At 34.8% G+C, this 21,597-nt stretch overlaps 3 protein-coding genes and 1 pseudogene across 4 annotated transcripts; 2 read left to right on the top strand and 2 right to left on the bottom strand.

Moving 5' to 3' along the window:
• The first annotated feature begins 3,443 nt into the window (after positions 1-3,443).
• LOC145605222 (G2/mitotic-specific cyclin S13-7-like) lies at positions 3,444-6,718 on the top strand. Its single transcript, XM_081661260.1, has 7 exons — positions 3,444-3,730; positions 4,559-4,649; positions 4,774-5,044; positions 5,129-5,503; positions 5,602-5,763; positions 5,900-6,081; positions 6,178-6,718. The coding sequence occupies exons 1-7, from the start codon at positions 3,682-3,684 to the stop codon at positions 6,314-6,316; spliced, it is 1,269 nt and encodes a 422-aa protein (XP_081517386.1). The 5' UTR covers positions 3,444-3,681; the 3' UTR covers positions 6,317-6,718.
• A 243-nt stretch (positions 6,719-6,961) lies between these two features.
• Positions 6,962-8,277, bottom strand: LOC145605724 (molybdopterin synthase catalytic subunit pseudogene; annotated as a pseudogene). The gene is made up of 2 exons (XR_014105138.1): positions 8,173-8,277; positions 6,962-7,832 (listed from the first exon to the last, which is right to left on the bottom strand). The product of XR_014105138.1 is annotated as a molybdopterin synthase catalytic subunit pseudogene (transcript).
• An 837-nt stretch (positions 8,278-9,114) lies between these two features.
• On the bottom strand, positions 9,115-15,535 carry LOC145604692 (stomatal closure-related actin-binding protein 1-like). The gene is made up of 13 exons (XM_081660606.1): positions 15,225-15,535; positions 14,400-14,695; positions 13,987-14,115; positions 12,765-12,857; positions 12,453-12,593; positions 12,079-12,147; positions 11,890-11,973; positions 11,164-11,344; positions 10,455-10,571; positions 10,258-10,316; positions 9,997-10,131; positions 9,667-9,816; positions 9,115-9,561 (listed from the first exon to the last, which is right to left on the bottom strand). The coding sequence occupies exons 2-13, from the start codon at positions 14,673-14,675 to the stop codon at positions 9,517-9,519; spliced, it is 1,479 nt and encodes a 492-aa protein (XP_081516732.1). The 5' UTR covers positions 14,676-14,695; positions 15,225-15,535; the 3' UTR covers positions 9,115-9,516.
• A 2,072-nt stretch (positions 15,536-17,607) lies between these two features.
• LOC145605723 (uncharacterized) lies at positions 17,608-21,587 on the top strand. Its single transcript, XM_081661793.1, has 3 exons — positions 17,608-18,238; positions 20,013-20,176; positions 20,290-21,587. Exons 1-3 carry the CDS (start codon positions 17,638-17,640, stop codon positions 21,364-21,366), a joined length of 1,842 nt encoding a protein of 613 aa, XP_081517919.1. The 5' UTR covers positions 17,608-17,637; the 3' UTR covers positions 21,367-21,587.
• The last annotated feature ends 10 nt before the right edge of the window (positions 21,588-21,597 follow it).

Raw genomic sequence — 21,597 nt, 5'->3', positions numbered from 1 at the left:
TACAAAAATGCCCTCATATTAACAAAAATTCGTTTATCTGGTAAATTAAATTGTATTTTCCAAAAAAAGGTGATATTAATTCTATGGAGTTGGAGGTTCAAAGGTTCCTCAAAAGGTGATGTATTGTATTTTGATTTTTTTTTTTTCAAATTTTTTTTTTCTTTTATGTGAAGATAATCTTTTAGCTAATGTATAATGTTTTGTGTTAATAGGTTTTAATATTTGGTATAGATGTGCAAAAGTTTGTGTACAAGCTCTTTTTGAAGCAAATATTCAAGATATTTACAATGAATTTTGGATGTGAAGTTAGAAGATATGAAGCTACTGTTTAATTTTTTTGAGTGGAGGATTAATTATTATTGTTTGTAAATTTATATTAACTAAAAACCTCATCACTTGTCTTTAGATATTTAGTCCTAATGTCAATCACTTAGTCCTAATGTACTGAACAAATTTATGTTATTGGGTACTAAGTTAGTACTCTATAACTAAAACAGGTCACTTTTCATATGCTAGGACTATTTAATATGGTTGCAAGTATGGGAGAGTTTACTTTCAAGCTAAGGAACACAATACTTGTGATTTAAAAGTACATATTTCTAAAAAAAAATTAAAAAATATGATGCAATATTTTTAAATTAGAGATCATTATGGTGACACTTATGGGGGTTATAACTCTGAAGAGAGCATACACTTTGAGAAAGAAAATGAATTTCAAAGACTGGAAATTGATTCAAGTACAACAAGTTTGAGATTGTCTAGGTGTTGGGTAGGTGTGCCGGTTTATTCATATCTTGTGTAGTTGTGTAGATTTGAATTTATCCGATTCAAATTTGAATCGAAAAAGAAGATTCTCAAAGACACGGTGGAATTTTGACACAGCTTATCGAAGTTGGTGTGAGGGAACATCATGTGATAATGTGATATTGAGTAAGAGTTGAGGTATTTAATTTTTTTCTTTATTATCACTTATTTTCTCACATTATTGTAAACTTTAACATTGTTTCCAAACTCTTTTTTTTTTTTGTGCACGGATTTAATCTAATACTCCCCCTCGTTTTGCATACAATCTTGTTTTCCTGGGGCGTCATCAAACATCCAACGCCCTTTGTAAGTGATTTTTTTTTTTTTTCCGTAGCCGTTAAAATTGGACCTTGAAATGGTTGAACAAACAATCATGTTCGGTTGTTGAATCCTAACACGGTTTTTCTTCCATTCATTACTCTATCTTCCCTAAAGTCATGCAAGGAAATGTTGGGGTTTTTTGTATGCCAAAGAAAAATGGTAGTTGCTTTCTAAGATTTATGGGAGTATCGTTGTTCAATGCAATAACTTCGACTATGCATCCCAGTACAACAAAGATTATTATAGACTTGTACTTTTTCAAAAATGTGAAGATGATAATCCAACACAAACAAGTGGTGATGGAGCTTTATCATTATCTAGACAAGTTATGAGACACACGCACATTGAGTGTGCATTATAAGAAATCTATATGGCTTAATTCTCCCTTTTTCATGAAATATCATTCACCTTATTCTAATTAAAAAAACTTTGAAAAAAAAGTTTTAATTAAAAAATATTAGTGAGTTTTAAAATTGATGAAATGATGGAGGCAATAGAAGGATATGACTTCCCTAGAAAAAAAAAAAAACAGGTTTTTTTTTGACAAAATAAAAACAGGTAGCTTTTAATTTTGTTTAATAAAGGATGGTATTTTTTTTATTGATAATAGTTATTTTTTAGAAAAGTGAAGGTAGGCTTTTTTTTTAAAATTTATTTATTTATTTTTTATAATAAAGAATAAAAGATGAAAGGGGTTTTTGGGAAAGAAAAATTTATCACCCAAAACCCCCTTTCACTTTATATGTTGTATTTATAGATCAAGTCTTGTTATTACGATCTACTGCATAATTTCAGATTGGTAAAAATAAAACTCCTATGAAATTATAGAACAATGATTATTATATTCAATTTTTTATATTTATGTTAAATGAATGTAACTAAAGTAGTTGTCCAGGATGATTGTAATTTGGGTGGAACCTTTAATGTCTAACTTGTTCTACTATTTATTTTCATTAATAATAGGGTAATGATATATGTAGCATTGTTGTAGCCCTTAGGGCTATTTAGGGCCATATATATGCATTACACATCCTTTCTAAAATGGAATTAAGTTGAAAATTCATGACAAATTCATACACAGATTGACGTAATTAATGTTAATTGTTCCTTAATATTAAACATACTAATAAATCTTTGATAATATATACATAGCCCTTATGTTTATCATTTTCCTTAGTAATATACATAGCCCTAAGGGTTCTCAATTACATGTTCCTCCTTAGGCTCTTACTTTGTACTACATACTAATAAATCTTTGATAATTAGTTCTTTTTTTTTTTTTTTTTTTTTGGGGAGACAGGATAGTTCAAATATGATTTTCTCTTAACGAACACATTATAAGAATTATAAGGTTACGGAGTACTAATTAATTCATTTTTGTGCGTTGGATTGCACCACCCTCCAAATGGTTTGCACTCAACACAGATGGAGCAGCTAAAGGAACACCACACCAGGCTAGTGGAGGGGGGCTAATTCGAGACTCTTCTGGTCAATTTATACAAGGGTTTGCAACACAATTTGGGGTGTGTAAATCCTACAGGGCTGAACTTTTAGCTCTCGAAATAGGGCTACAGATGGTATAATAGTAGACAGAGGCATGGATAAGCTAGTGATCCAAATGGATAATTAAGCATGCATCGAAGCGCTTAAGGAAGCACAACATCAAGGAGGCGAGTGTTATCACACCTTGAACAACTGTTGAAATCTCTTTAATTATCTTTGTAATGTCGTAGTCAATCATTGTTTTAGGAAGGGTAATAAAGTGGCCGATCATTTGGCTAATTTAGGAGTTTTCCTTGAAGAAAAGGTGACTTATTTCGATGTTCCTCTTATCGAAATAAGGAACCTACTATGGGAGGACATAGTCTGGGTTACCTTACCCCGGTTTGTTAGTTAAGTTTATTTCTTGTATTTTGTTTTCAGGTTTTTCCCACTTTTGCATCAAAAAAAAAATAAAAAAATTCCAAGTCCGTACGTATCCATTCTCCGTTTTAAGAAGAAATGGAATTATTATTAACATTGCCTTAAAAGTATTAAATAATGTTTATCTTGTTCCCATCCTAATAATCTACCCAAATACCATAATAGTACTAATAATTTTTGAAATGTAAATTTGAGAGGAAAAAGAAAATTCCAAACGGTAACTTTGTTCCAATTTTTCCTAAACCTTAAAATTTTCCAACCGTTAGATAAGATCACAAACGCATCCAACGGTTGTAGTTTGAAACAAACAAAGTTTACCGTTGGAGCGTTTTCCCTCTTCAGTCTTCCCCCACAAAAAGCAGAACAACAGCTTTAATATTTTCGATCAAATTATCATCTTTTTCTTCACCAAATTCTCTCAATTCTTCAATCATCCAAAAAATTGCAGAAAAATCCAGAAATTTCAATCAACAAAATTTAAGAGAGAGAAAGAGAAAAAGAATTAGAGAGAGAAATTCAACGGTGGCTTGGGAAAAGGAAGAAGAAGAAGAGACAGGCAATAATAGCCGTCTCAATACGTTTTTATCGACGCTTTTTTCAAGCATTGGTGGCGTTTTTGGACAATCTTTAGATATGGATTCCAGAATTGTTCTTCCTTCTCATCTTCCCATCAAAGCTCCTGGTATGAATTTTTTTTTTTTTCTTGGATTTAGTTATTGATATATTCCATTCTTCAAATTTATTGATGAAATTTGTTTTCTGGGTGTTTGTAATTTTGTTTCCAGATTTTAATTTGATAAGGATTTGTGTATTTCAGTTTAATGATTTGAATCTGATTAAATTTGATTTTCTGGGTACAGGGTACAAATTACTTCCTCTGTTTTTGCTGAAAAAAGACCCGATTTTTTTTTTCTCCCAGAAATTTGTATTATTGTTTGATGGTTCAAAGAAAAATTATTAATTCTAGGGAAATAAAAAAAAATAATTTAAAGTATTTTGATATATTTTGGGTCAGTCTCATAAAATAGAATGAATGAATGATGTTGGGCTTTGTTCTAGATTCAAAGTATTTGATATATCAACGAAGTATGTATTAATCATTTAATTGTATTGATATGTTATTATTATGCATGATTTACTAATAAATGTATGTTTAATTAAATTATAATCTTTGATTTGTTGCTGGCTAATGGCTAATACTTAATTAACAAGGTCTATTAGAATTCTTGTGCAATTAGGAATTTAGGATTAATTATTGAAATTGGATAGAATTGTTGGAAGCTTCTAAGGCAAGTCTTTTGTATATACTCTATACTTTGATTAGCATTTGTTTGTACTCTCGTATTAACAGATTTTTGGTTCTCTTCGTTTTCGGGTTTTTAACCCTATATAGAGCGTTTTTCCCACGTTAAATTGTGTGTTACCGGCCTCTCTGTATCTATATATTGTTTTCACTTGCACTCATATTCCTAAACAATACTCCCTAATTTGTTTTGTTTGTGAGATTCAGAAGAACAGAAGCAGAAAAAAGATGGTGGAAACCGTAAACCTCTTCAAGAAATTGGAAATATGGTTAATTTCCACAATGTTCCTATTATCAAGTAATTTCCCACTTTTGATTGCTTTTTTAGCTTTCTTAATTACAATTAACATGAGAAATTCAAAAAAAAAAAAAAAAAAAAAAAAAAAAAAAATCACTTAAAAGAATTTAATTTTTTGTTTCAGGAGCTTAGGAGCCTTGTCACTTGTACCTGATGGAGAAGCAGCTGAAAAGAAAATGAAGGAAGAAGAACAGGTACGAGAACCCGAGGCGCGAGCTCAGAAGAAGGTTACATACAACCCAAACCCTGAGACAGTGATCATAATAATAAGCTCTGATGAGGAAGAAGAAGCTGATGACAACAGGCAGATGAAGAAGAAAAGGGTTCTTAGTGGTAAAAAAACCTCTAGGAAGAAGAAATACAGCCTTACTTCAGTCCTCACTGCGCGAAGCAAGGTGATCAAACTGATCATATTGACAGTAAATATCTGTTTGATGTTTTCTGACATTTCTAGTACTGAAAATTGGGTGATTTTACAGGCAGCTTGTGGCCTTGCAACGAGGCCTCGAGAGCAGGTGGTGAACATTGATGCTGCAGATGCTGATAATGAGTTAGCAGTAGTTGAGTATGTGGAGGAAATCTACAAGTTCTATAGGACTACAGAAGATGAGTATCGAGTTTTCGATTATATGCCACTGCAGTCCCACATCAATGAGAAGATGAGGATGATTCTCATAGATTGGCTGGTCGAAGTTCATAACAAGTTTGAGCTGCTGCCTGAAACCCTTTACCTGACTATCGACCTCGTGGATAGGTATCTTTCGACAAAGATTGTTTCGAGGAAGGAACTCCAGCTGGTAGGCATCAGCTCAATGCTGTTAGCCTGCAAATATGAAGAAATTTGGGCACCTGAGGTGCTATTTTTGAGCCCTTTAATTATTAAAATCACCTTTTTACAGTCTGAATGGTATATTGCATATGCTAATGGTATAATAGATGATTTTTCTTGCAGGTGAATGATTTCATGTCTATCTCTGACAATGCATACACCCATAAACAAATACTTGCAATGGAGAAAGAAATCTTACTGAAGTTGGAGTGGAATCTCACAGTTGCTACTCCATATGTCTTCCTTGTTAGGTTCATCAAAGCTACTGTTCCTTCTGATAAAGAGGTAATCACTCAACTATATGAAACGGTATATAATAAGTGTCGGTTGCAATTTCTACATGGGGGATGCAAAGTAACATTAAGTTGATAGTAATTCACCCTTCAAACTTTCCTGAAGAAGTTTTTTTTTTGGCTTGCAGATGGAACACATGGCCTTTTACTTGGCAGAAAATGGTCTGATGCAGTATCAGTTAGTGGTGTCATACTGCCCGTCACTAATCGCTGCTGCTTCCGTGTATGCTGCCCATCATTATTTGGGGAGAACTCCTGTTTGGACTGATACACTCAAGCACTACACAGACTACTCAGAAGAACAGCTTAAGTAATTTCACACTACCTTGAGTTTTCTTTTATATTCTAGTTGTTTAGAGTTTAGGCTAGATCTTTCTGACAAATCCTGTTTTTGCCACCTCTGCAGGGAATGTGCTAAGATGTTAATCAAATTCCAAATAACTGCTAAAGAAAATAAAATGAAAGGAGTTCTCCGGAAATTCTCAAGTATTGACAGGGGTGCTGTTGCCCTGCTTCCACCTGCTACGCATCTGAACGGGCAGTGAAATGGATTATTTCGAGTCTGATAGTGTTCTTTTAGTGGAAGTTGTGTGTCTCCTTCCAAAGACTTTTGTTGACAGTTGTGTGTCTCCTTCCAAATTCCAAATAGTTGTGTGTCTCCTTCCAAAGATCATGGGCATATCATGATTTGTGGCTTGCAGATTTGTGGCTTCTAAGGTTCTTGACATCTAGATCATGAATGGTTTTCGGCTATGTAAAACCTTATTACCTATTGCAGTTTTTAATTCTGGTTTCTTTCGCATCTTGCAAATTCTTTTGCACTGTATCATCTAGATCCTGAATGTTTTTGACAGTTTATCTAGATCATGAATGGTTTCCGGCTATGTAGATCCTATACCTCTATTGCAATTAAAAGGTTTCTTTTCCCATCTTGCAAATTCTTTTGCACTGTATCATCTAGATATCCTGAATGTTTTTGACAGTTTATCTAGATCATAAATGGTTTCTGGCTATGTAAATCCTATACCTCTATTGCAATTAAAATTCTGGTTTCTTTCACATCTTGCAAATTCTTTTGCTCGCTATCACTTTTTTAATACTTTCATCACATAGAATCAATTTAATAATTAGCCACAAGCCCATAACAGCAACAATTGAAGAATTCCAAGTAATATTTGAAAAACCAACAATAGATTCCGAAAAGAAATTTATTGATCAAATCAATAGTAATACAAAAGTTTACATCATAATCTATAAGCAAAACAAAACCTTAATGATTATTTTGGTTCAAGAAAACAATTTCCAAGTTACAAATCTCTACTGATCTATTCCTGTATTATCACTATCTGTCTTGTTTTCTCTTTCATCATCCACCCTAACCTTGGCACCACAACAAGCCTTCTTCTTGTGATCATCTGCCTCCTCCTTAACCTTCCTTCGACAACAACCCACCACGCGACCCTCCTTCCACAACTCGGATCTCCTCTCTATAAACTCTGAGTTCTCCTTCCAAACCTCTCCATTAGCATAAACTTCCTTCTTCCAAATTGGCACAGACGCCTTAAGTTCATCAATCAAGTACTTACAAGCATCCAATGCATCATCCCTATGAACAGACGAAGTGGCTATAAATATACTAGTCTCACCAACCGATACAGGACCAAGACAGTGAGCCACAGCAATCAAATTAAGACTCCACATCTCTCGAGCTGAAGTACATATGGCCTTAATACACCGTATTGCCATAGGTACATACGCCTCGTACCTCAGCTCTACTACGGCTTTTCCATCAAATGTATCACGAGTCGTGCCAGAGAAAGTCGCTATTGCACCACATTCAGGTGCACGCACAAAATTAATGTACTTAACTAAATCAATTGGGTTATTCTCCTCTAGTATTTCAATAAGAGTTTTCTTCTCCTCATCTTCAGCCATTAGAATAGTTTGACTTTCGCAGTGACAGATTTAAACTAGTTTTCTTGCAATTCTGCTAATACCATCTAAGTTCCAACTACGAACAAATCAAATTCAACTTTGCATATCAATACAATCTTCTAGTTTCTGGCAAAAAAAATGTTCAAAAATTACAAGAATCAGATTTTTGTATTGAAATTAAATTGCCCAAGTGATCAAATTTAACACCCAATTCGCAGATTTTAAGTTAAATCACTTCTTAATAATGGGGAAACACAATTTCAGATTGATTACAAGATTATTAGAATAAAAAACAATAAGGATTGAGCAACATGATACAAACAATTGGAATTGAAAGATATATATATATATATATATATATATATATATATATATATATATATATATATATTTAAACCCCATCATATATAATCAAATTAGGAGATAAAATAAATGAAGGATGAAGAAAATTGAAGTATCAAAGTACCTGGATTGAGTTGCTGGGCAGTGTTTTTGCACGAACAAAAGAGAGAGAATAGAATAGGAAGAAGCATACCAAACACGACACTAACTAAGATAAACTATAATTTATACCGACTACAAAGATTCCTCTTAAACTCTCTATAGATTATATTATATACACCCGAGTATACGGTACACTCGTGTGTATTCTTATTTAGATAATTATTTTTTATTTAATCATCAAATGAAGAGCAAAAATTGGGGGCACGATAATTTCGGGTGTATAAAATATTTTACTCAAGCTCTTCCAAAAAAATGTTAAAAGGATAAAATTAATGTAGGTCTACTTTAAATTGATGGTTAATCAGCAAATGGGGAATAAAATGGATTTACGAAAGAGAATTTGATTTAGGTTGATCTTCTAGCTTGAAAATTTATTAACCATTTATAAACTCTAAGTCGATATAATTTTGTGACAAAAACAACACAAATTTACTTTTTTCGCTTATTAACACAATTGTCATGGAGGGATTGAAAAGTTATAAAATATATAGATACATCGAAAAGATTTTAACAAATCAACTCAAAAAAGGGGTAACTACAAATTATGTTGGCCATTACCTATATATTGAAGGGATTTTCATTTGGTGTATATTTTAACCTCTTAAATGAGAAATAATAATTCAAAAATGTAATTGGTAAAAGCTTTGTTGGGTCACCCAACCCTGCAAGCTACTGAGAAGTCACAACTCTAAACCACATTTTTTGAGAAGAGATAGCTCACATAGTCACATGTCAGTCTCTATCGATTCACTCATCACAATTTCACAAAATTTATGTGATTTTTTTTTTTTTGGATTCATGTAAATTTGGTGACTTGATTGTATAATAAAGACAAATTTTTAAAAAAACAACCAAAATGCAATAATTTTACAAATAAATGAGCAGAAAACAAAAGAACAAAAGGTTTAAAATATTTTCTTTTTTCTATTAGCAAATCAACAAAACCACTCCCGTATGATCAAATAAATCAATCAATCAGAGGCAGTCAGCCCTGCCTTAATCTTTTTACAGGGACACAATAATAAAAAAGAAGAAAAAAAAAAAACCGACACGCTACTGAGTAGTAAAAATACAACCCAGGGGATTCCCATGAGATGAACTTGAAAAAAAAGGCAAACCCAAAAAAATGAATGCCTCTGTGGTTAGGAAGAGAGATGGCGGGGTGGTTGCACACTAGATAAACCGTCACACAATGACATTGTCGAAGCCTCTTCTAAAACCTCTCTATTAGTACAAACTTAATATACAAGACACGTTCCTGAACTTTGATAATTACATTTAACCGAAAGGTCAGGTTGATGGAAGTTTATGACCCTAGCGGTGTTCTGTCACCAGGACCAGCCAGCATAATCTGCGAATAAAAGGATTTAAGTTGTTTAGAATTTGCCAAAAGCGGAATTTTAAGGATGCTATTAGGTCATATCGAATGCATTAGCTTCTAGAAGCTTGAGCTTACATTACAGTCGAAAGCAAACCTCCTGGCCAGCATAATGGCTGCATTTCTATCCCTTTCTGATTCGAATGCTATGATGAAGCTCAAGCCCTGCTTTACTTGCCAGAATACTGCTTGCGCTGCAGCGTTTCCACCACCTCTTACACCACAAAGCTGAAGAGCATTGGAAAATAAAAACAAAGTACACCCATCAGATTGTTTCCTGGGTGATGAATTTTTCACTCCACCGAAAATGGATGTTAATATTTTAGACAAGAATGATCTTATTAAAGAAAATTACTAGGAAAATTAAGGTACAGTCAATACGTAAGTTCAAATTTTGTAAAGGTGCACCTGCATTGCAGATGAATAGTACTCTTTGGCAATTGTTGTCTTGCCCTTACAAAGCTTCATCCTCATCTTTCCAACATGCAGAGAATGGATTGATTGTGATGGTTGATCTACGCCATTCATCTGAGTGATTACCACCTGTAAAGTACAAAATATTACAAAACTCAATCGACAAACTTGGACTGTATGAGATTTTGAAGTTCAAAGAGCACACAAAATTGGGGAAATTAGTAGGGGTGACTCGGTATATCAATTTGAACTTACATTAAATTCCGTATCATGTCTACGCACAAGAGCCTCAACATAGCTTCCCAAACCTGGTGCTGTAGAGCAAAAACGCATTCACATTTAGATTTGTAACTTTAGGTTGCTACAAGACTTAGAAAAAGCCATCAATAAACTTGGCAAGTCAGATTCAAAACAATCATGCAATTGTTAATGATAATTGATCATAAACTAACCAGGATCAATTGGACCAGTGGTGGAAACCATGGCTTTTCCACCTTCAAAGGTGATTTCTGCCTGCAAGGTTCGTCCAACATCAAACGGCTCTGGAGCATAAACTTGTTTATTGGCCCCTGATATAACATTTAACAGCACACACAGTTAACAAAAAAAAAATGTGACCAATCTTCTCCAAAATATTGCTACTTGACTTCTTAAATAAAGTACTACCTCCGTTTCGTATTAGTTGCAACTTTGGAATATTTTATATCTCACAAATAATACCCCAAAGTTGCAACTAATAAGAAACGGAGGTAGTACTATCAATACTAGTGAGTTAGAAACACAATACACACCTCCAACCCCCTAAGAACCAGGAATATTTTTAAACGGAAAACAACTAACACACTTTGAAAAACATAATAACGGTTAGGAGGGGAAGTTCAGACAACTGCCAACATTTGGGGTTGGTTCATGAGTTCTAAAGACTAAAATTTATATTTGTACCCACAAATTGCCCATCACATTAGACAGATAATGGAATCGATCAAAGAATAGCATTACAAGAGTATAATCAATCAAGCAGCAACATAATAAGTGTTTCATACAATGAGCAACAGTATTTTTATGTGAAAGATACACAAAAGGGTCCAATCACAGGAAAAATATTGACACAAGTGGACACAGAGACTGAAGGCATGTTCCTAACATCTTAGCAATTGATACCTGAAATAGCCTCCTTTTTCTCACTGTCAGATGCTATACGATACCACTGAATTGAGCATTCCGAGAGCTCTGCAGCCTCATCAGAACGTGTTTGGACCCGCAAAAATGAACCTAATAGTTCTTGACCATCAATTTCGTATAAATGGGAAAATTCATCCTCGTTCTTTTTCTTCATTATCAACTGCAAAAGGTAGAAAATTTAAAAATTTTAAGTACAAATATGATAGAAATAATAAAGGGAGCAACCCAATTGAAACACAACAAATTCCAGGACATTCAATAGTAATACAGCAAAGAAAATTAAATTACACTCTGACATTATTTTTTTGTATTATCTTCTTTCCTTTCATCCCAATCAGAAAATTTTATTCAGAGGTCCATCACCTACAATATAAAATTCCAATTTGTAGAGAGCATAAACAGGTTGTAACCATCACTACTGACCCCCATATACTTAGATCCTGAACAATATCAAAGGCTTATAGCTATTCATGAAAAAGTCTCTAGAGAAAATTGAAAGCCAAAAGCTCTAACATATTTTGTATGGATTCAGCCGGCAGCTCAATGTATAGCAATGGAGTAAATAACAGGAGCCAACTTGAAAGAAATATTGCCTATAATCTCGATACAGCAAAACAGATACCAGAGACAGAGCCCAAAACCCTAAGATCAACAGCTGCATTCTAAATTACATGTTACTCTTATCAAATCAATAGACTATAATACCTCCTTTTGAAGCAGAATGGAATGCTTAGACTTCTCAATGAGCTGAGTCCTTAATGCTCGGAGTTCGTATTCCATGTCCATTACCTGGAAAGATGACGATTGATAGAATTTACCCATAAATATACAATAAGATAGATCTAAATACAGAATTGCAAATTTATAGGCACAAATAGAAATAACAATGCTTACTTTGCTAGGCTGATGGAGCATTTTGATGCGTCTAGCCTCCTGAACTTCCTTCAATAATTCTTCATAATCCTGACGATGCACATGGAAATTTTAGAGAGGAGAAATATATTCTACAAATGCTTGACAGGTCTGGCTCAATAAGGCAGTATCCCCTAATATCCTCAAACAGATGGTACAGAAGTATGAACAGTGCAAATGCATAGAGCTGAGTCAGGGCCTTTTGAGGTAAGCGTAAACCATGACAAAGAAGAGGAAGTTGAGATCACAGCAACGCACTATTACACTACTGATAAATCGTTAATATGAAGCCTCACAAAACAAGAAAAGGGGGAGGTGGGTAGTTTAGATTATTAAAACCAATGACATTGATCAACCTTCTTTCCTGAAGCTCGGGATGTTTGCTCATGTTCCTGAATGGCTTCTTCCACGCGCTGCACAGCTGCTCTGGCATTTTCAATTTCAGAGCGAGCAATAGATCTTTCCTCCTCAACAAGCCTTTTTGCTTCTTCAGATGCCTAATTGATAAGCAACAGAATAACAGTGACGATTATAAGCACATAAGCTCGAGGATTAAGGTAAATGAATAACCTCATCATAGAGGATCAAGTATAACACAGAATGTTGCAACTTCAGAAGAATCAACTAGTCGTTTCATTTTCAGGATATTCTGGAATATTACAGCATACCTGCTTCAAAAAGTGTGCTAGCCTTTTCACCTCCTCCTTTTCATGAAGCAATTCTCCTTCCCTTTTGGCTAACTGAACAGCTAAAGCCTCAACCTGGGTGATGAGAAAGGGTCACTTATGTAACATATGGTACCAAATGATCTTTATACTCTAGATATAGGTTGACTGGTAATTTCATTTAATGTAACAAAAGCATATTATTACGGAGTTACTGGATCTACTTACTACCATTCAGGCATTTACAGACACCAACTCTACGTTAATTTTAAGTTACTACTCGACAAACACTCAATATATCACAAAAGAACTCTAAGGCACTTGGCTTAACAGCATCATAGGAGCTTAACAAACTCAATATATCACAAAAGAACTCAAGGCACTTGGCTTAACAGCATCATAGAAGCTTACCAGACAAAAGGTCCGGTTTTAGTCCTTAGACCCCTCACTTGAGATTCGAAATTTTTAATCAATACTAGTAACTAGGTCATTAAAGGAATAGTAGTTGGAACTTGGAATCTAGGGAGTCTAATACAACAAATTGTGTTAACAATACATACAGCAGGTGGCTGATGATGCAGTGAGCAACGATCAATAAAAATCTTACAACTTTCCTCATTCACTAATCCATATTTACGTGATTTCTTATGTTAGCTAACAGGAACTCAGTGAGCCCTTGACCAGCAAAAGTTCACAGCAGATCAGACAAGCCAAAACTATGTCATATTCTTACCAAAAAGCATGCTAACTATGAACACACTTACTTCTGATTTGCAATCTAGCAGTCTAGCCTTTCTATAGTCTATCATTTCATCCTCCTAAAACTCAGTCACACCTATTTACTGAGATACTGGAAAACTGACTAGTTATTACACCAGTTTTCTTGAAGTCTTTAGGAAAATTGCTCAATGGCACTGTAATAAGAAATTACCTTACAATTATAGGTTAGTAGATTTTAAATCCTCATCACTTTGCATAGCTATTTTCCAAGGATTGATAATTATGTGAAGTTTGTTCATCGTGTTGTTAATTGAGAAAATTTCTAGATGTGCTAGTGCTTCATAAGAGCAGGATATAATTCTGTCTCTATGATGTAACATCAATTATATACTGAAAAAAAAAATTTATATATATATATATATATTAACTAGAATAACACAACCAAATGAAAACATGGGGGAAGGGGGTGGGAACAGACATAGGGGACTTGTTAAAACAGACTTACCATGGTAATGGCTTGTTCTACATCTCCCTTGTTTTTACCAGTCACACGACCTCTTAAGGATTCCAAGGCATCTCTAAGGTTTCTCAAAAGAACATGCTTCTCCAAAGAAGCAGCTTCCTTGAGTTTATCCTGTATTCCAATTGCATAATTTAGGTCCATGTTGAAATTATAGATTATTATCTATAAAAATGTTCACTTCTGTGTTGATTCAAAGGTAAATTTGATCGAATATCTTTAGATTTAAAACATTGGATATGTCAAGCATTATCAGCAGAAATTATAATATCTACAGCTATTTAACCACATGGAGAGAGCAACAACAAGCAAATTAAAAACAGCTGATAATAACAAATGCTGAGGTTACAAGAACTGGTAAGCACAAAAGTGTGTGAGCAAGGCTATGAATGAAGAACCTCTTCTGACAACTTAGCAGCAGCTGCCAATCCCTTCTCGAATTTGTGGGCAAGATCACGAACTGAAAGGCGTTTTTGCTGTTCCAGTAACATTGCAGTCTCTCGGGCAACAATCTCTTTCATTGATACCTTTTGCTCATCTTTGACCTCCAAAACCTGATTATCAGACCCGATCCTGTAATTAGGAAACCGGCTTGACAGGAATGTCACGTCTGCTGAAACAGCCGGGACATTCTCCTTTTGCATAGTTGCAAATTCACGAGTCAACCTCGTCATGGTGCCGGATTCCAACAATTCTGATGTTCATCAAGCACAAAACAATATCAAAATCAACATGCTACTACATGAAAACCCTCTCAACAAACCCATAACTGGAATCTAAATCTATTACTACAAAGACTTCCCAACCTAGTGCTCTCAAAATGTGGGTCAGTGTTCAGTTCACCAAACTGAAACCCTAAAGTTAAAGACAACCACCTAAACATCACTTAATTTACCTTTTACCACCCCCAATTCATCCTCTTTCTGTTCTCAAATTAAAGGTAAAAAACCCAATTCAATAGAGTTCCAATTACATGAATCACAAACTAATATAGTTGCATAAATCACACCTAAAAATTCCAAATAAACCCAACTGAAGAAATTCAGGCAAATTATATACAAATATCAAGTCAAGCATTAAAATTCCAAACAAAGTTGTCACATTTCTCAATTAACGTAAGAAAACCAACTTAAGCCCTGATTTAATTACTTTTCTTGTATAATAAACAGCATAAATTCACCAAAACACCAAAATCATAAAAAATTGGGGATTTTGAAACTTACAGATCATGAGAATGCAGAAGAAATAATGGGTTTTTCTGGGTTTTTGAGACTCTTCCACCAAGTCAAAATTCAAGCAGGTATATTCAAGCTCAAATAAATTACACCCAGATAAAATCAAAGAAATTGAGAGATAGAGAGATAAAGGGATGAAGAAGAGGGTTTGAAGGGGTGTGAAAGAAAAAGATGTTTGCTTTTTGAAAAAAAGGCAAAAGCAATTGGCCGCTCTCAGCTCACACAACCTTCTTCTCCTTGTTTTACTACCCCCACACTTTCTCTCTCTATACTTTCTCTCTCTAAAAAAAATTAAAACTTTATTGTTTATCTGAGAAAATCTGTCAGTAAAAAACTAAAAATGTTCAAACTTCAAAAATTCCATGAAAGAGGGGCCCACATCACTTGTTTCTTGTTGTTGTTGTTCATCTCACAGACTCACAGTTTAGTTAAAAATTTTTTATAATTATCACTTTTTTTGTCATAAGATAAGATTAATTAAACTTGATTTGGGGGTGATTAGGTACAAATATAAGACTAATTTGCCCTTATTCAACAGTTGACCAGCTGGTGTAAATGGGTTTTGCATAGAAAAAAAAAAAAGGAATGTCTTGAAATGTGAATTAAGGAAGTTTAATTGTTTGTCCTTTTCTATATTTTTGGCATATTAAATATAGATTTCATGATTATTATTATTATTATTATTATTATTAAGCTATCATATTCACATTCAGTTGTTGGTTGAAAAATTCAATGAACTGTTATTTATATCACTTCCAATTTACAACTGGTTACATACTTGGTATTTTTCTAGAACATTTTTTTAATTTTATTATTCAAATTTTGTATAGTTTGGTGGTAACAGATTGTCATTTTCACCATATCACTGAAATGATATTTAATTGGAGTTGTTGTACCATGCAATTTGAAAATAATTAGTGGGATGACTTTTTCCATTGGTTTTTCCCATCAATTATTTGTTTCCCTTTCAGTTTACTTTTTTTTCCCGTTTGAAAAGATTTAAACACAAGCTGTGATATTTGGAAGCTATACTACTTGAAATTCCCATCTTGGAAAAAATAGGAGTACTCAGTTTCAAATTATGGAGTACAGAGTATAGAAATGTACCTAATCCATAAATAGCTAATAAGGATAGAGATAAGTGTAAATAAAATAGGATAAGTTCCAATAACTCAATAAGGCTTAAAGTCCAATAAGATAAACTCCGAGCTAATAAGTTTAAATAATACTCCGTATAAAAAAAAGAGCTAAATCCATGTACAGTATACCCCACAAAACCATGAGATTTAAAGTCTTAAGTATTTTACTACTCTCAAGTGTTTTACTCGTATTTCGTAAAAGGAGATTTTTTGTATGGCATGGGTTACTCGAGTTACTCAGTCAGGGGTTACTTGATTTGTCGGGGTTACTTGAGTTACTTTTGACCGAGGGACCATTCAAGTAACCCTTGAAGGAGTCCTGATTAGGGATGGCAATATTAAGTGGATATCCACTAACCCGCTCCACCCACAATAAATAAATGGACGAAAACCCGAATTAAATGGATGAGAAGCGGGTGACGGATGAAGCGGATGATGGATCGGATCGAATGTGGATGATACTTTTTTCACCCGCTAACCATCCACCCACCCGTTTAACATATACTAATTTTTAATCTAAGAATTTTAATAATAAAATATGAAATGTGCAAGAAAATTATATGTATTTTTTGTTGCAAATTAATTTTTCAAACAATATATTGTTATTGTTTCGTTTTTTATTAATAAAATTAATAAAACTATTGTACAAATAATCGAAAATTAAAGTTTATGTGAGTTTTTTTCAACTTTAATACTCATCCATTAGTCATCCACTCTATCCGTTTCATCCGCGGATGATGGACGGACGGATATGGATGACGGGTGAAGCGGATGACGGATGGATGTGGATGGAGCGATTAGGTTAATGGATGGATGCGGGTGAAGCTCCACCCGATCCAAATCCGATCCATTGCCATCTCTAGTCCTGATCGAGTAATCCCTCAAGTAACTCCTGACCTAGTAACCCATCAAGTAACCCCTAACCGAGTAATACTTGACCGAACCCCTCAAGTAAACACCTGACCAATTAACTCGAGTAACCCCTGACCCAATAACTTAAGTAACCCCTAACTGAGCGAATATGGAGTTCTGAATTTTGAACTCGCAAATCTAAATCTAAATCTAAATCTGATGCAGACCCGACCCGTTGACATCTTTTGAAAGCCCATCATATAACAATTCCAACACAAGCCCAACCCAATTATGCCAAAAAAAAAAAAAAAAAAAAAAAAAAAAACTTTTGACACCAATTTCACACTTCACTCTCTTTCTTCCCTTCCCAATGACACTGTGATCCCATCTTCCATCTTTCTTCTTCTTCAATGGCACCTCCCAAAAAACAATACCTAACCCTTTTTCTTCTCCTCTCTCTCTTCGCTCTCTTCATCTTCTCTCACTACTTTCTCTCTCCTCCTTCTCCTTCTCTCTCTACCCCAACAACCCACTTTCTCTCTCCTCAAAAACCCTCTTCTCCCTTCACCTTCACCATCAAACTCCTAGCATACAACCGCCTCTCCTCCCTCTCTCGCTGCCTCCACTCTCTCTCCTCCGCCCACTACTATGGCGACACAGTTGACCTCCACATCTTCATTGACCACTTCCCCAATTCATCTTCCTCTGATTTGGGCCGGAATCTCGAAAATTCCCATGAAATCTTGGGTTTTGTTGATGGGTTTAAGTGGGTTTTTGGGAAGAAGTTGATCCATTATAGGACTGTCAATGTGGGTTTGCAGGCCCAGTGGTTGGAAGCTTGGTGGCCTTCTTCTGATGATGAGTTTGTGTTTGTTGTTGAAGATGATTTGGAGGTTTCCCCTCTTTATTATAAGTTGATTAAGGGTTTAATCTTGAATTATTACTATAATCAATCCAATTTTAGCCCTTCGATTTTTGGTGCTTCACTTCAGCGTCCAAGGTTTGTCCCAGGTACCTCCTACTTTGTTATTGATCATTATTTATTTTTTTTGATTTGTTTGGTATTTTATTGCTACATTGTAGTGAATTATGTGAATGAAATTATATGCTTGAATATGATTATCTTGCTATATGTATAATGATTATTTTGGTATAATGAAATGGTATGCTTGAGTTCAAATTTAGCTAATTTTTGTGTTGATTCTTGTATGAAATAATGTGGATATGTTCAGTTGAATGATTGAGGGTTAGCTACAATTGGTTTGGTCATTAGCTGTTAATCAGCTAAAATATGATTCGAGCTACGAGTGGCTGATGTTTCAGTATTGGGTGTTTGGCTGTGTATATTTGAACCTCCTTAGGAGTTAGGGCTGGTCTTTGTGGTATTGAGACGGATATTGGGTGTTGGACTATGAATTAGGAGTACAAACTTTAGAGTGGAGGCTAATAGTTAAGGGATTATAATGTTTTAGAGATTTTTTATGCCTGAATGGCTACAATGCAATAGAAGGAAGGACATGTGAAACCCTTCCGTAATTTTGATTGAAGCAACTCGTTTGCATATTAGGGAGACAAATCAAGTTAAGCTATTTGTTAAGAACTCATATCAGTTGTGGTTTAGTGAAGGTTTTCTCCTTTAGTGAAGACTCGCAAGGATGTCAGTTTGCTAATCTGCTTTATTATTATTTGTCAATGAGAGAAAATAAGCTTCTCTGAGGGATTAAGAATGGTGTTTATTCTTTGTCTTCCTGCATTGTAGAAATAGGCCTAGAGGTTTTGTTTTGGGCTCCCTGCTGTATTGTGGTGATGGTGGCTGTTTGATTTATTAGAAAGTGAAGCAATTTTTTTAAGCGAGAAGAAAGTGAAATTGGTAGCTTCAAAGGTTGGTAGATTGTGTATTAGGGATCTTTTACTCCAAAATGAAATAATTATTCACTCATACTAGTACTATTTTGGAATCCCGGGAAGAATTGTCACATTTCCTAATCACATTTCTTAATTTGGTAATGGGTATAATTAGATTTCATAGAATGTCACTGCTTAAAGTAAATGATGGGGAGATGATATAAATGACCCGACTATTATGTAAGTTATTTCATTAACTGATTACGGAGGATTAAGACAATGTGATAACTTATTTCGGATGGAGAGAGTAGTAGATAAGGGTAGGATTATTGTGGGGAAGATGTTCTGCATGCAATAGTGTTTACATAGTGTGTCCTGGAACTAGCTGGAAGTCACAGTCGATGGATTACTGTTACTGATTTGTTTTAGGGGTTATTGATGACTTGCGTTCAGGAATATTAGTAACACTGAGAAGTTAAACAAGAAGGATTGTTGATGCATGCTGCCATACATACAGAGTCCAAATAGGTCTCTAGTGGTTGTGAATTAAATTTATTTGTATAATCTACAGATATCACATATCATAGAAGTGGCTGGCCTGGTACTCGAATACTTCCAATTTAATGACTTCAAGGAATTGCATTGATGTTTTTTGGTGCCGACTTCATGCATGGAAGTCTACTCCTTTTATCATTATACATAGTTCCTAGCTTTCTCAATGAAATTCATAAGAGACTGGTCCTTTATACACACTTCTTGCTCCATGCGAAGTTGGTGATAGAACAAATCTGTGTATTCTCTTGTTTTTGTTAGTGCCTTTGTAGAGCGTAAATTGATCATGGATAAGAGTGTGATTACATTGTTGGGGTCCAAGCCTCTTTTACCCTGTTACCATCAGTAGTCTCATATCATTACTTTGTGCACTGTTTATTATATTCAGGTAAGCACGGGAACAAAATAAAGTTGGACAGTGAAACCAGGTTCTTCCTTTACCCGTTGGTGGGAACCTGGGGTCAGCTTCTCTTTCCAAGACCCTGGAAGGAGTTCCGCCTTTGGTATGATGACCATAAGGCCAAGGGCATCAAGCCAGTTCTTGATGGAATGGTATTTGACTCTCCATCAGTCCCTTGATCCACCTTGTCCTTTATCCTAGGGGACCATTAAACTCATGCCATTGTAACATTGATCTGAAGTCAACTTTATCTGTTTATCTGCAGGTGACAACAGGTTGGTACAAAAAATTGGGAGAGAAGATATGGACCCCATGGTTCATTAAATTCATTCATTCACATGGCTACTTTAACATCTACACGAATTTTCTTCATGAAAGGGCTCTCAGCGTCTCTCACAGAGATCCTGGTGTCAACTATGGGAAGACTGCCGGGCCAGATTCACAACTGTTGGATGAAAGTTCCCATGATATCAATCTTCTGGACATGCAATCTTTGAGTGATCTACAATGGTATGATTTCTGCTTCAGAAGAGTACTTCCTGGAAGAGTTGCAAAGAAACTCAGTGACGTTAGCCAAATTCTTCACACCATGGAGAAACAAAAACCTGTCTTATTGGTCAGCTTGTTGAAATCTTCAGAGACAATTGTAAAGAATTTGATATGCCATTTTGAAAGGCTTAATATTCAGAACTACATTTTTATGGTCCCAAACTCTGAATCAGACTTGCTGCATGATCTGCCAAGAAGGGGGCATCCTGTGATTTTTACAGAAGATGTATTTGACAGCATCACAAGAAGTAAGAAATCTAGTTCTATATTGATCAAGGAGACAGTGGTAAAAGCTTTTGTGATCAAAAAATGTTTGGAAGCTGGGTTTGATAATTGGGTTATTACTTCCAATATGCTTCCACTCATCGGTAACCCACCATTCGATTTTACTGACAGCAGCTTCTATGTTGGTAAGGATTCAAGACTCTTGGTTGTCAGGAGCTCGTCATCTTCTCGGGAAGTTTGGGATGAAAGATTTGTGCAGAAATTTGCTGCCACTGTGGAGACGCTGATTAGACAAGATTCATTACTAAAAGAGACTGGGAATTTTGTTGATATTGTAGAAAAGTTTGCAGAAAATCATGCCCTTAGATTTAAGAGTGTTGATGACGTAAACTATAGTTTGAAACTTGAAAGAGTCCATGGAAATCAATCGCTACCAACAAATACAAAGGTGATATCGTGGTCACTTGAGATGGACATAGATTCAGTGCATAAACATCTTGAAGAATTGGGATTGTGGATCATTGACAGTGACTCTTCTTGCAAAGCTGTGGTCTGTCACCAATCTTGACATGATCACATCTCTTTCTTTCCTCCCTTTTTCTGGTCAATTTTAATCTCTTAGCATAGAGTAGGCATATTGTTTTCTGTATGTAATTTTGTATGGTGATTACATATTCTTCTTTGTTACTCTGGTTGTATACAAAATGTCAAAATCAGCTTAGGATGCCCCTGTTCCCATGTCTGGGCCATATTTTGTTGAGGTCTTGAGGATCATCTTGTAAAATTGAGTTAAAATATC

This window comes from Chenopodium album, chromosome 22 (genome assembly GCF_948465745.1).
Source record: "Chenopodium album chromosome 22, dcCheAlbu1.1, whole genome shotgun sequence".
Classification (NCBI taxonomy): domain Eukaryota; kingdom Viridiplantae; phylum Streptophyta; class Magnoliopsida; order Caryophyllales; family Amaranthaceae; genus Chenopodium; species Chenopodium album.
The sequence above is the reverse complement of the archived record's forward strand: the minus strand, read 5'-3'. Positions and strand labels throughout refer to the sequence as shown.

Coding starts and splice junctions, on each gene's coding strand:
- LOC145605723 (XM_081661793.1), top strand. CDS start 17,638: ATGGCACCTCCCAAAAAACAATACCTAACCCTTTTTCTTCTCCTCTCT. Junction 18,239..20,012: donor GCGTCCAAGGTTTGTCCCAG/GTACCTCCTACT, acceptor TATTATATTCAG/GTAAGCACGGGAACAAAATA. Junction 20,177..20,289: donor AGCCAGTTCTTGATGGAATG/GTATTTGACTCT, acceptor GTTTATCTGCAG/GTGACAACAGGTTGGTACAA.
- LOC145605222 (XM_081661260.1), top strand. CDS start 3,682: ATGGATTCCAGAATTGTTCTTCCTTCTCATCTTCCCATCAAAGCTCCT. Junction 4,650..4,773: donor CACAATGTTCCTATTATCAA/GTAATTTCCCAC, acceptor TTTTTGTTTCAG/GAGCTTAGGAGCCTTGTCAC. Junction 5,764..5,899: donor CTGTTCCTTCTGATAAAGAG/GTAATCACTCAA, acceptor TTTGGCTTGCAG/ATGGAACACATGGCCTTTTA.
- LOC145604692 (XM_081660606.1), bottom strand. CDS start 14,675: ATGACGAGGTTGACTCGTGAATTTGCAACTATGCAAAAGGAGAATGTC. Junction 12,148..12,452: donor CCCGAGCTTCAGGAAAGAAG/GTTGATCAATGT, acceptor GTGCATCGTCAG/GATTATGAAGAATTATTGAA. Junction 11,974..12,078: donor TGCTCCATCAGCCTAGCAAA/GTAAGCATTGTT, acceptor TCATCTTTCCAG/GTAATGGACATGGAATACGA.